Raw genomic sequence first — 15,007 nt, 5'->3', positions numbered from 1 at the left:
AATCAGCCAGGTGTGGTGGCGCACGCTTATAATCCCAGTACTTGGAAGGCTGACACAGGAGGATTGCAGGTTCACAGCCAGTCTCAGTTACTTAGTGAGGCCTCTGCAACTTAGTGAGACCTTGTTTCAAAATAAAGAATAAAAAGAATAGGGCTAGGGGTGTAGCTTGGAGGTAGAATGCCCCTGGGTTCAATCCTCAGTAACACACACACACACACACACACACACACACACACACACACGTCAGACTGTTTCCCCATAAATGTATATAATTGCTACATGTCACTTAAAAATAAAAAAATATAAAAAATTTTTGTCTAATAAATTCAGTGAGTTTATCAGGGTCTATGAGTTATTATATTTTTTCCGTTAATGGGTAATACTTTCTTATGTCCTTGGATATCTTATAGTTTTTTTGATGAAAAGTGTTCATTTTAATCATTAATGTGGAAACTATAAAAATCAAATGGTTTCTTTTCCACTATTCATTGTTGCTACTTGTTTTTGTCCTATTTAATGACTTTTATGAGTTAGTTTTATAACATCTGTATTGTAGACACCAATGCCTATTTGATTGGCTTAAGGATCAGTTAGGAATTTAACAAAAACTTCATCAAATACCTGGAGTTGTTAACAGCAATGAGAAATCGCTCAGATTTGCATGTGGGTTCTCATGTGTGTCTCATGTGTGCCTTCAACACCCAGGTGGGCTGAACAAGAAGAATTCATCCTGCCTGTTCTGCCACTAGACTCAGATCGAAACGCTGGCTCTTCTGGTTTCTCAAGCCTGCTGACTTTTGGATGGGAACTTGTATCTTGAGCTCTTAGGTCCTCAGGCTTTTGGACGTCAGCTCTCCTCAGTCTCCAGCTTGCTGACGGCAGATCTTGGGTCATCTAAACCTCTAAAGTTGTGTGAGCCAGTTCCTTCTTAAAAATCTAAGGGCTGGGTCTCCTGGGAGGCCCAAGTGAAATCTATGCCTGCTTTCATGGTGTTTGACTTCATTTTAATAACATAGATAGCTAAAATGAGCATGTCTTAATTTGTTTAGTATAGAACACCTGAATGGAAGAGTTCAAGCTCCAGTGGGAAGAACAGAGGCCTATTTTGAACCTGAGATGAAAAGTGCACACTGTGACCTTACCGTTCTGAATACCCGCTTTCCCGGGCGAACCTCTGGAATGCACCCATGGGGTCCGAGCCTGTGCTTAGGATGAACACCAGGGGAGTGCTGAATGACATGTCCTGATACAGAGTGGCCAGGTCCACAGGTGGTGTCTCCACGAATTGTTTCCCAAGATTTTCTATCACAAAGTCTGTAAGAGCAAAAACCACCTAAAGGTTGCAAAGAAAAGAAAACATTTAAAAATGGTATGTTGCATGAGGCTCTTTCATAATTTGATCCTATTTTTCCCCTTGGCTCCTTAGGGGGTGGTGCTCTGGACTTCTACAACTATTCTTTCAGGATTGGGTAGGTTTCTTTTTATAGACATAACCTGGTGGATTTGCATTCCGATATCTGTTGACAGCCACGGTTCTCACAGCTTTACTGAGCAAGACAAACTACTGATAAAAGGAAAAACCCTAGTCATTCTCTCTATTGTAGTCCTCAATTCTCTACTGCTGGATCCCTAAAACCAAGAATATTACTGGACCCTATATGTATCATGTTTTTCCTATCTATACACAGCTGTGTATAAGCTTTAAAATTTATCCACAAAAACAATATGATGTGTATGTTATCCATTTTTGTGTATAAAAGTGCATGAAATTATGTGTATACATTTTTGTGTATAAAAGTTTAATTTATAAATTAGGCATGGCAGAACATTAATAACAACAACAATAGAACATTCTAACAATATAATGTAATGAAAGTTTCATGAATGCAGTCTCTTATTGTTTTCCATATTATCATATTCACCCTTCTTGTGGTAATGTGAGATGATACACATCCTACATGAGGAGATGAAGTGATGGGCTTCCCATCCTGGTCCAGGCCCTTCTGTGGCCAACAGGGAAAAGGGATTCACATGCTTGCCTATTTAAGAGGGGCTGTATTGTGTACATCCTCACCTAGCATGTGAAGTACATTCTTTCTTAGGACAATCTTATGGTTGGATTAAAGCAGGTCAACCACAAAGGTGGCACGATTCAGAAGGAACCATGCAATAGGGTCAGAGGGCTTGGGGCTTAGTACTGTTGTGACACAACCTTTCTAGCATTAATTTTATTATTTTAAAATATTTTGATTGTATGAACTATTTATTTGATTTTTACTTTGTTAACAGGCACTGCCATGAATGGTAATATACAAAATAGTACCAATAGTTTATTTCTTACGGCTGTCATGTAAATATTCAAATGGTAACAAACCAGGAAATGCATTTGAATTCAGACAGTTGAAAAATATTTCTCTGCCAGGCATGGTGGCACATACTTGTAATCCCAGTACTTGGGAGGCTGAGACAGGAGGATTTTGGGTTCATGGCTAGCTTCAGCTACTTATTGAGGCCCTTTGCAACTTAGTGAGACCCTAATTCAAAATAAAGAATAAAAAATAGGGCAGAGGGTGTAGCTTGGAGGTCAAATGCCCCTGGGTTCCACCCCCAGACTTGCAAAATAAATAAATAAATAAATAAATAAATAAATAAATAAATAAATAAGGCTGGGAGTAAACTCAGAGATAAAAGTATCTCTGAGTTCAATTCCCAGTACCACAAAAAATTTCTCTTGCTGACAAGGTAAATGATCATTAGTACCATTAATATTACATTATTAATAATAACAAATATAATTTAATATTAATAGAGCCCTGGATTTCCATTAGTTTATCCAGTGGCTTTTGGTTATGTATAAAATTTCTCATGTGTATAAAGCAATTTTTTATGAAACCTTTCAGATATGCAGAAAGTAAATTTGTGTAAAAGATACCCTTGGTTAGGCAGTTGTCAGTCAATATACATCTATCTATCTATCTATCTATACTCTTTATATACTATATATACCCACCAACATAGTTAAGTACACAGAATTCAGAAAGGAGATATATTTACCAGTTAAAGCTATGAAAACAAAGATTTCTAAAGGTTGACATGCACTTTCTTATCTTCTGATTTGATCTAGCACTCTTTGTCTCTCTAGGGTTGTGTAGGGTTAACAATTCACGGGTGAAGGAAGAGGCAGCGCCATCAAGGTGAGTAAGTACACATGCTGCCCAGGAGTGTGTGCCTCCCGTCAGTTGCTACATAACCCTCCCATGTTCACACTAAGTGGTTCAGAGTTCTCTGCTCTTTGTAATAGTACATTAAAGATCTTTACTAGAAGAAGCGCATAACAACTATACCATCCCCACTGTCTAGAGGCTTCTTAGATTCTAGTTATTCTGGGCAGTAAGTGAACCAGGCCTGTTTCCAATGGCTTTGTACTTTCTATACTTTTATTACAATCATCTATATCCCTACTCATTTCCTGCGCTCCTATAAGAGACAGTAAACAATTCTACAGTGTAACATCACTACTTCCCAACTATGCTTTGGCCTTTTCCAATTAGTTCAATTATCAAATTAGCATGTGGTATCTGTCTGTCTGTCTGTCTGTCACCTCAATTCTCTTCCTCTCTCCATTCCTTGCTTCCTTCCCATCTCTCTCTTTCTCTCTCCAAGGGAAGAGCCTCCATTTTTCTCTAGTGTCTCCCAAATCTCACCATTTGAATTATTAGCAGATAATATGATTTCTTTATTATCAATACCACTGGGATTATATCGCATATATAAAACTGGTTCTGCCTGCAGTGTTTCAATCTGTCTGTTAATAGCTTTTGCTGTACATTCCATACCTCATTGGCTTTCGTAACACTTCTTTCTCTTGGTGTGTTTCTGACCCTGTGACTATTTCTTCCATGAGCTCTTCATTCCTCCTCTGTACCCTTTAAGAGTTGGTGCTCATCAAAGTTTCATTTTGGCCCACTGACACTTTATTCCTTTACATTCCCAACAACTCCAATAGTTTTACTTTCCAACTCAATGCTGACGACTCCCACAAACCCAGATTTCTCTCTAGAGTTTCTTACTCACAAATTATCGGTCCAGACTGCTGTCCACCCTGATGGACTCACTGACATCTTTCTCTGACACATTTCTCCTTTTATATTTGCTGACTTGGTACCACTATCCCCACTGGCACCCAAGCGGAAAACGGGAGCCACACCGGTTGCCCATTATTAATCTTCTGTTTCTGTCTTAATTCAGGTTGTTGTAATTTATCAATAGACTAACTCCATACTTTTCAAACAGGTCTGGTGAGTATGGTTTTGCGCCTTTCAAATGCTTCCTCCCCGCTGTTACAAGAGTCTCTGTAAAGGATAGCCAGTTCCCTGGCTGGTTCTCCTGACGTTTCATTCATTATTGTCTATATAAAGCAATATATAGTTCTAGTAACAGCAAAGAACATTTTTTTAGAGACTTGGCCATTTTTAGTTTCAAATATATGAATCATAAATGGGTAATGAACAGTAGTAGAAATAATTTTAACACAGTATTTTAATAAAAACCCTACCTTTTCTTCTTTACAACATTTAATAAGAATTAGCTTTTGGAAAGAACTTAAGTCTAATTTCAAAGAATATGACTGTGAGGAATCCTTTTCCTGTACCACTAAATGTTCTTCCTTTTTCAGCTTAGGATAGCCTTCCCACTCCACTGGGTTAATGTGAGTCTCAAAGGAACCTGCAAAAGTGATATTAAAAGACACTTTGAGTACTGTAATGCTGAAATTAAATAAATATATGTTTGGCAATTGAAATGATCTCTACATTTACTATCAGCTTTAACTACAAATATAAATATATTAATCTTCTTTACTCAACCTAACTAGAAAGCAAAGAATTTAAAATGAGGTCTGAAAACAAGATATAACAGCAAAACATTTACCAAAAAACCTAAAACAAAAATAATAGAAAGGTTGAACATAAAGGGATCCCCAGAGATGTTACATCAAGCAAATGTGAACAAAGATGTAAGTGCTAAAAATTATATTAGATAAGTTAGAATTTAAGGTAAATGCAATTAATTAGGACAAATTGGGTCAAGTATTAGTCAATAAAATTTTATAATAAAAAGGCGTCAAAATGAACCCACACATGCTAAGTCATAGCATAAAATATATCAAACAATCACTGTTGGAGGTAGAAGAAAAAGCAGAAAAACCCAAACATAATGATGAGAAATGGCATACAAGTATTAGTCTATGGCAGAAAAAGTATTCAAAATTCTTGTTTATATAATTTGAATGCCCAAACTAACAGATGGATAAACTGTCATTTATACAACTCTATGCCCTACAAAACCCAGAGTATGCCATTCCCTTACCATAACCGCCAGACCATAAAATATTTTATTTATTTATTTATTTATTTTTTTTGCAGTACTGGGATGAAACCCAGGGGCATTCTACTTCTAAGCTATTATACCCTCTGGCCCCCCCGCCCCCTTTGGTGGTACTTGGGTGGAACCCAGAGGCTTCCTACCTCCAGGCTATACTCCCAGACCTATTTTATATTTTATTTGGAAACAGGGTCTTACTAAGTTGCTGAGAGCCTCACTAAGTAGCTGAGGCTGGCTTTGAACCTGTGCAATCCTCCTGTCTCAGCCTCCCAAGTACTGGGATTACAAGCATGCACCACCATGCCCGGCTACTCCCCATCATATTTTTAATTCTTTATTTTGAAACCAGGTCTCACTAAGTTGCAGAGGGCCTCACTAAGTAGCTGAGGTTGGCCAAGAGCCCATGCTCCTCCTGTCTCAGCATTCCATGTACAGGGATTACAAGTGTGCGCCACCACACCCGGCAGAATATTTATAAGAAATGAATTGCATCTTACATGAGGGTTAGGATCCTAGTTAGCTGGTAAGATGATTATAACAGAGAGTATGAATTAGCATTGAAACTTCTTTAAGTATGGGTACATGGCATGCTATACACCCTGCGGAAAGCATATGCAGCCAGTGTCTCCCCTCTGCTGGTGACACAGGTTTCTTGGGTTGAAACTTGAACAAAATAGTTGGTATGAATTTCTGGCTGGAAAACCATTTCCTCCAGCTGGTCTGCTGGGTTTATTCTCTGAGGACTTAATAATAGCAACCAAAGAGCTGGTAACACTTACAAAAAATGAATTAGTGATAATTATGATCATGATCCTGGAAAAACGTTCACCTTTGCAACATGGAATAAAGGTGATGGCATGGTTGTGAGGACCAGGTAGTAAAACCATTCATTATAGAACCACACAGCACCCCCACACAAACACACAGAATGCCTTTCCTATAATAAATAAATAAATAATAAATAATGATAAATAATAATGATACAATAATGATAAATAATAATAATAAATAATAAACAATAATAATGATAAATAATAATGATAAATAATGAGGGGCTCATTATTTATCATGTAATTGCTAAGACTCTTGCATATTTAAGTGATGCACATTTTAAATAATACCTCTCGAGGACTTCCGGGAAGATGGCGACCGAGAAAAGCGGGGCTTAAGAGCCCTGCTAATAACCAATCTCCATGACCACAAAATTAGCGCCTTTCATAGCCAGAAAACACCATCACCAGAGAAACAAAAAAATCACCAGGCTCCAGAGAGAAAGCGGACTGAGAACAGAGCTCAGAGCCACAGAGGAGATACATCGGCCTCATGCCCGAGGACGCGGCAGCAGTGCCATACTGCCGGCGGCAGCGGCGAGTTCACCGGACGGCTACAGCAAGCCAAGGTGAGCCGCTACGGAACAGCCAGGCGGGATTTTTCAACGTAGGGAGCATCTAAAGCTCCCAGTGGCTGAGCTCAGCAAACGCTTCAGGGACTCAGAGTGGAACTCAAAACCAAGAAGAAATACGCCAGCCTCACGGCCGAGGGTGTAGCAGCGGTGCCATATTGCCACCGGCGGCAGCAGCAGCGAATTCAACCAGTCCAGTAAAGCTACATCTGCGAACTCAAGAACAGTGAGTCAAATTGCGGGCCACAGAGGAGAAATCCCAGTACTGTACTCCCTGGGACTTGACCCAGTGGGGGAGGGGCAGTGGCAGAGATATCACACCATAGGAGAACGTGCAACCTGGCACCCCCCATGGTCTAAAGCAGCCTCTATCGACTCCCTGGGTCAAAGACTCTGTGATACAACCCAGTAAAGGAGTAGTGGGGTCAGAGATACTACAGACTCAAGATCCAGAGCACCTTAAGCGAAGTCATAGTGACCCAAGGGAAGAACCCAGAGAAGGCACAAACTTCCGAAATCAAGGGAAAGAGGAATAATATGGAGCAATGAATGCTCACAACCCCACAACATCAGAAACCGATAAAACAGAAAATCAGAGATTTCTAGAAGATCAAATCAGGAAAATAACTGTAGAAATAATAGAGGTGCTTCGAAAAGAACTCAGAGAGAGCCAAAAAGAGATAAAGGATGTAATTAACGAAGTAAAGGCCTCAATTCAAAGCACAAACAACCGATTAGACCACATGGAGAACAGAATCTCGCTCTTAGAAGATGATCATTCCAAAAATGAACGCATAGTTTCTAATCTAGAAAAAAATATCCAACAGCAGGAATCTGACATTGAAGAAATATGGGCCCATTTTAAGAGAGCTAACCTAAGAATAATTGGAATAGAGGAGGGAAAAGAAAGTGAAACCAAAGGGATCAACAATCTCTTCAAGGAAGTAATAGCAGAAAATTTTCCAAACATATAGCAAGAGGTTGATACACAGATCCAGGAAACCTATAGAACTCCCTTTAGACAGGATCGGAGAAGAGGATCCCCACGCCACATCATTGTCAAAATGACCAATGTGGAAGCCAAGCAGAGAATCTTAAAGGCAACAAAAACAAAGGGCCAAGTGACATTCAGAGGCAAACCAATTAGAATCACTCCAGACTTCCCAAACCAAGTCATGAGAGCCAGAAGGGCTTGGAGTAACATATTCCAAACTCTGAAAGAAAACAACTTCCAGCCAAAAATTTTCTACCCAGCAAAACTTTCTATCAAATTAGATGGAAAAATAAGAAGCTTCCATGACAAACAGAAACTGAAGGAATTTATGTCTTCAAAACCAGCGCTAGAGAAAATACTCAAAGAGATTAACTACAAAGAAGAAATAGGTAACACACACCAGAACCAGAGAAACAAGATTTTCCATCCAACAGTCAACTAAGATTGGTTACCTGTGGAGATTCATTATTTATGTTAGTCTTTTACCTATCTCTAAATTGTATTGTTTGCCTTTATTGTTGTTAATTTTTAGGATTTCTAGTTGGAATATTAATATACCTTTAGATATAGCATTTGGAAATATTTTATCCAATTCTATTAGTAACTTTTAACTCTGTTTACATTGTCTTTGGATATACAATATTTTTTTATTTTTTAGGGAGTTTGTATACTCTTCTGTTGCCTGTACCATTGAAATCATATCCAAGAAATCACTGCCAATTTCAATGTTGTGAGGTTTTATGACTCAGATTTTCTTCTAAAAGTTTATAGTCTTAAGATTTATATTTAGGTCTTTAACTATTTTGAGTTAATATTTGTATATGGGATTAGGTAAGGGTCCAATTTTATTCTTTTCCATGTAATTATTATTTTTCAACAATATTTAGTTAAAAGATTATTATTTCCACCACCAAATGTTCGTGGAAAACTTGTCAAAAATAACTTGACAATATAGGAAGAATTTAGCTCTAGGCTTTTATTTAACTCCAATGGTTTATATATCTGCCTTTAGAACAGTACTACACTGTTTCAATTATTGTAGCTTTATATGGTTTGAAATCAGAAAATATATATCTTCTAGCTTTGTTCTTTTTCAAGATCGTTTTGGGTATCTAGAATCCATATTCCATATTAGGATAGATTTTTTTCTGAAAAATAAATATATAAATATATGATAGTTTCACCTAAAAAATAGAAAAAAAAATTCTCTGGTAAGAAAGAAAGTAAAAAGAAATATTGAAATGTTATCTTTAAGTCATCAAAAGCTTGGTATCAGACAAATGGAACTGTTATGTGAGATTATCATTTTTAATTTTGGATAAATTGCTATAATACTAGATGTCAACCACTAAGCCAAGCATAGGAAGGAGGGATGGGGAGAGAATGGGGTGGGGATCGGGTGGGGGCTGACTGGGTGATGTGTGCATGTATGTCTACAAAAGTTTGTATCCCACTATGATGTATGAATACAGTGCACCAATAAAAAAAAAAATAATAATACCTCTCGATTAAGTTGCTGAGGGCCTCCCTGAGTTGGAGGGGCTGGCTTTGAACCTGTGATTCTCCTGTCTCAGTCTCCCAAGTACTGGGGTTATAGACATGTGCCAGCAGTCCTGGCTGCCTCCCTCTTTTCAATCCTCCTCTTTTTCTTTGCCTGTGTGCGTGTACAAGGCTCCCTCTACCTCTTTCTCTTTTAGATCTGATCCTCAATTTCCACCACTGGGTTTTTCCTATGAATATTTTTCTTCTTGTGTTTTATAGCTATCTCTTGTTGTCTCATTTAACTGGTTAATAATATAGAAACATAATTTTTATTTGATGCATCTATGGAAAGGCACTTAATTTTTTCTAGTCTTTATTTAGAAATCAAATGAGTATATCAAATGAGTATATAATACTAGAAATTCTGCTTCATGTAGACGCCAAACCAGCACACTCTCTGGGTGTACTTAGTTAAAAAAATATTCATAGTATAAGTACTAAAAATAGATATAGAATTTCATTTTAGTGTGGATATGGTGACTAAATAAAAGAGTATGGGTGATCTACCCAAAGTCAAGAAAGAAAAAGCTTGTCCTCCCCCCAAATTTCCATAATACGACACAAATAAGCCCCCCCCCAATCAGAGTTTTAATCTCATTAGTGACATTTTGAACCAAGTAGTTATTTATTGTGAACCACTCTTCTGAGCATCCAGCAGCACCTCTCGTCTCTACTCCCTGTATATTAATAGTACCACTCCAGTTTTGTCAAACAAAAATATCTCCAGACATTGCCAGGCATCCTCTATGGAATAAAATCCTCTCCAGTTTGAGAGAAACTGGCACAGAACAATAACCACACTAAATTTGCTGGATTAAAATCTGCCTGTTAAAAGGAGAGACTCCCATCTGCATCAAAACAACAATAACATCCCACTAAGGATTTATTGAGGATAACACAAAATAATTAAAAAAAACAAAACAAAAAACAAGAGTAGAATGATGGAGGCAGAGACTACTAGGAGAAACTTGCTGCAATAATTTTGGAAAACATATTTTAAGGCAAAAGACATTCTCAGAGTAAAGAGAAATACTTTCAACTAAAAAGTTTATAATCCGAACCCTATTTGTATATAATAGCAAAATGTCACAAGATATAAGAGAAACAATTTCAAAATTACAAAGGAAAAATTTAAATCATAATAGTTTATCTTAATATATCTTTCTTAAATTTTGACTGTTCACCTATAATAAAACATCAGAAAATAAATACCATAATGAATGAGTTTGTGTTAAATGTCATGTATGGAACTGTGCATCCAAGAGATAACACACATAAAAGAGTTTCACATAAACTTCAACATGCACAGAGCTGAAAAAAAAAATGGCTAATGACAAAGAATCAGTTTCATGAAAATAAAGGGTATAATTTTTATACTATAATTAAATTATAAACAATAAAAGATGGTTCCCCCAAATCCTAAATGTTTTTGAAATAAAAAGTATACTTTTAGAATTAAAAGGGCTATGTATTAAGACTTTTTAGGAAAAATAATATAGAATGTTATAATTCAGAGCAGTATTTACATCAGGGGGAAAAAGAAAAAGTACTGTGAAGAAGTATGAGGGGATTCTGGGATGTTGGTACTGTTTTAGTTCTTAATTTGGGTTGTGTCTCATGAGTGCATATGGTCTATACTAGTTAATTGTGTAGTACAATTTTTATTTTTGCTCTAGTATGGATCTATTTTTTATCATTTAATAAAAAGTTAAGTCTAAAGTTGGGCGTGGTGGTGCATGCCTGTAATCCCCACACTTGGGAGGCGGAGACAGGAGGATCACACTGGTTCGAAACCAGCCGCGCTGCCTTAAGAGACCCTGTTTCCAAATAAAAATATAAAAATAGGGCTGGGAGTGTAGCCTGGAGGTAGAAGGGCTTTCAGGACAAAAACAAAACAAAACAAAACAAAACAACAAAAAAAACCAAGTTAAGTCTATGTAATGCAGCTATAGCAGTACCTTGAGGTGAATTTATAGCCTTTTAAAAAAGGATATAGTAATGAGCTGGAGATGTGGCTCAGTGATAAAGTGCTTACTTACCATGCTTAAGATTTTAAAATAAAATCTTATTGAAACAAGATAAGCAAGCCTCAAAGCCAGCCTCAGCAACTTAGTGAGGCTCTCAGCAACTTAGCCAGACTCCGTTTCCAAATAAAATATAAAAATAGGGCTGGGGGTATATCTCAGCAGTAAAATGTCCCTGGTTCAATCCCCAGTAACACACACACACACACACACACACACACACACACACACACACACAAAAACCACATGGGGCATAAAAAAGTAAAGATGAAATGCTGAAGATTCATGGGCCCAAGCATTCAACTCAAGGAATTGTCAAAATAATTAATTCAGTTTCTAAAAGGTGAATAAATTTCCTAGTGAAAAATACTAACATTTCAGAAGAGGTTAAAGGAGACATGTCAAGGTTAGGAATCAAGAGGCTATTTACCATCCCACTATATAGCGGACTCTTTTTGTCATATTACCTAAGCTTATGGAAATGGGATATAACAATATAAGGTGTCTCAGTCCTTGAAAAACTGGAAATGACTCTTCTAAGTCACAGCATGAGAACCACATGGCAGTGGACAGCCAGGGAGCTTCAGGCTTAGGAGGGCGCTCCTGTTAGAGGACAGAAAAAAAATAATGCACAAAGTCAGCTACAAAATACACTTTCACCTTGCTCAAGTAAACAAATCAAGCCATCATAGCATGTTAAAAAATAACCATTTCCTTAGAACAAGGAATAAAATAATGTTGGATAAATTCTCTGGCAGACACCTGCACAAAAGTGGAGCTATTAAGAAGTTTCAGGCTGACAACTACAGAGAACAAAGTTGTTTATCTGGTGAAGGGTTAAAATTAAATCTGTTTAAGTCACCTCCCAGGCTCTTCTCCATCATCCTAACCAGTCTGCCCCCACTTTACAAACACTCTTATGGTCGATGATATTTTTTCTAAAGAACTAGTGTCCAAAGAGGATTTGCAGATGTTCTCACTTAGATGGTAAGGACTGAGTCCTTGAACAGTATCAGTACTAAGATAAGTCACAATTGCTCAGCTATGATGGGTGCATATCTAAGTATTTCAGGTATTACTAAAATCTCTAAGATTATTATACTATCTGCCAACCTATAAAGCACTTATAAGTAGATAAAGAGCCTTGAAACAGAGAAAGAGCTGTTATTATAGACAAGCTAGTTTTTTTTAATTTTTTTAAAACCTCCTAAATATTTGCCCGAGGTTTTGCACTCCATTTTAAAATGGATTTACTGGATATAAGCCATGCACCATGTAATTTACCATTTAGAGGACACACCGCAATGAACTGTAGCATATTAATAGACATGAATAGCCATCACCAGAGTCAAAGTTAGGAAACTTAATCTCCTCAAAAAGAAACTACACAGGAGCACTTTGGAGATGTTTCAGATTCAGTCCCAGATTACTGAAATAAAGTGACTATGGCCATAAATTGAGTCACGTGGAGTTTTTGGTTTCCCAGTGTATATGAAAGTTGCGTTTACATGATACTGTCGTCTATTAGGTGTGTCATAGTATTATCTCTATAAAACAATGTACAAACCTTAATTAAGGAATACTTTATTGCTAAACATCTATCACCCAAGCCTTCAGCAAGTCAAGTTAGAGTCTCTTTGCTGGGGAAGGGTCTTGCCTCATTGTTGATGGATGCTGACTAATCAAGGTGGTGGCTGCTGAAGGATGAGGTGGCTGAGTCAGTGCCCTCCCTCCCCTCCCCTCCCTTCCTCCCTTCTTTCCTTCCTCTCTTCCTTCCTAGTACTGGGAATTGAACTCAGGGGCACTCTACCCCTGAGCAACATCTTCAGACAAGTTCTTGCTAAATTGCCCAGACTGGCCTCAAACTTTCAGTGGCTGGGATTATAGGTATGTGCCACGGTGCCTGGCTTACTTTCTCAAAATAAGATGAAGTTTGCCGCAGCCATTGCCTCTTCCTTTCATGACAGGTTACTCTGTAGGATGTGATTCTGTTTCAGGGCATTTTACCCACAGTAGAACTTCTTTCAAAATTGGAGTCCCTCCTGCCCCTGCATTATGAACCAAGTTATCAAGTAACATTCTGAATCCCTTGCTGCCCTTTCCATGATGTTCACAGCAGGCTCACTTGGAGTAGATTTCATCTCGAGAAACACTTTCTTTGCTCAGGCATAAGAAGCAATGCCTCATCTGTTAAAGTTTTATCGCGAGATTGCAGCAATCTGGTCACACCTTTAAGTTTCACTTCTAACGCTATTCTCTGCTGGTTTTTTTTTTTTTTTTTACCATATCTGACATTACTTCTTCCACTGAAGTCTTGAACCATCAGTTACCCATGAAGAAAGTCAACTTCTTCCAAACTCCCGTTACTGTTAATATTTTGATCCCCTCTCATGAATCACTAATGTTCTTAATGGTATCTAGAATTCTGAATCCTCTTCAAAAAAAAATTTCTTTTTTGTGGTACTGGGGGTGGAACTCAAAGGCTTTCTACCTCCAGGCTATACTCCCAGACCTATTTTATACTTTATTTGGAGACAGGGTCTCTCACTAAGTTGCTGAGAGCCTCACTAAGTAGCTGAGGCTGGCTTCGAACCTGTGCGATCCTCCTGTCTCAGCCTCCCAAGCGCAGGGATTACAAGCATGCGCCACCATGCCCGGCTTGAATCCTCTTCAGTTTATTTTGCCCAGCCTCACCAGAGGAACCACTATCAATGGCAGCTATAAAATTGATTTCTTAAACAATAAGACTTGAAAGTCAAAATTACACCTTCATCCATGGGCTGCAGAATAAATGTCGTGTTAGCAGACATAAAAACAACATTCTTTTGTATAATGCCATCTAGGGCTTTCATAGCTAGAGAGGAGAAGTCAGTGCCTGCCTTCAAAGCTCCAAAAAATAAGCTGACTCTCCTTGTAGGGGCGAATGCAGCTGGTGGCTTAAAGTTGAAGCGAGTGCTCATTCACCATTTCAAAATGCGAGGGCACTGAAGAATTACCCTGTATCTTTGTCTGTGCTCTGTAAGGGAGCAACAAAGCCTGGATGACAGTACATGATTTACAACATGACTTACTGTGTATTTTAAGCCCACTGTTGAGACTTACTGCTCAGAAAAGGAAGACTGCTTTCAAAATGTTACTTCTCATTAATAACACACCCGGTCATCCAAGAGCAAAAAACAAAACAAAACAACAACAACAACAACAAATCAACAATCATTCAAATTTCTTAATAGTAAAAGGAGAATAAAAAAAATCTGAGAAGTTTTCAAAGACGATTTCTGGGTGAATTTAAGTTTTTAGTTTGATATATAAAACACATTTAAACTTCTTTTCAAAATATATTGCTCAGGAAAAGTAACAGTGGACAGTGGGTACTGGAAGGGACATGGGTTTTGGAAGCCTACACACAGGTCTGAATCAGACTCAGTCATGCATTTGTGTGATTCTACAAAAAAAAAATTTTTTTTAACTTCTCTGAGACTCTCCAGGAGAAAAATGCAAACAAGACTGTGGTGACAAGTCACATAGCCTTTCTGGGCCTTATCATCTTATCTGTAATAGAAAAATAAAATTAGGTACCTACCAAAGAATAATACTGAGAAAAATAAATGATATGGCATACATAAGACATAGAGCAAGCTCTCTGTTCATGTGAACTGTATG

General features: G+C 37.7%; 1 protein-coding gene across 1 annotated transcript in view; it reads right to left on the bottom strand.

Annotated features, from left to right (window-relative positions):
- DNAH6 (dynein axonemal heavy chain 6) overlaps nt 1-15,007 on the bottom strand; it is a gene marked incomplete at both ends in the record, with an annotated part of 205,522 nt that overhangs the window by 23,472 nt on the left and 167,043 nt on the right. Inside the window, 3 exons of the mRNA XM_080711415.1 lie at nt 1,143-1,333; nt 4,556-4,725; nt 11,812-11,947. Coding sequence (XP_080567541.1) covers nt 1,143-1,333; nt 4,556-4,725; nt 11,812-11,947 — 497 coding nt within the window. The remainder of the gene's footprint in view (nt 1-1,142; nt 1,334-4,555; nt 4,726-11,811; nt 11,948-15,007) is intronic.

The sequence above is a fragment of the Muscardinus avellanarius genome (assembly GCF_963383645.1).
Source record: "Muscardinus avellanarius genome assembly, chromosome: 15".
In the NCBI taxonomy this organism is placed as follows: Eukaryota; Metazoa; Chordata; class Mammalia; order Rodentia; family Gliridae; genus Muscardinus; species Muscardinus avellanarius.
The sequence above is the reverse complement of the archived record's forward strand: the minus strand, read 5'-3'. Positions and strand labels throughout refer to the sequence as shown.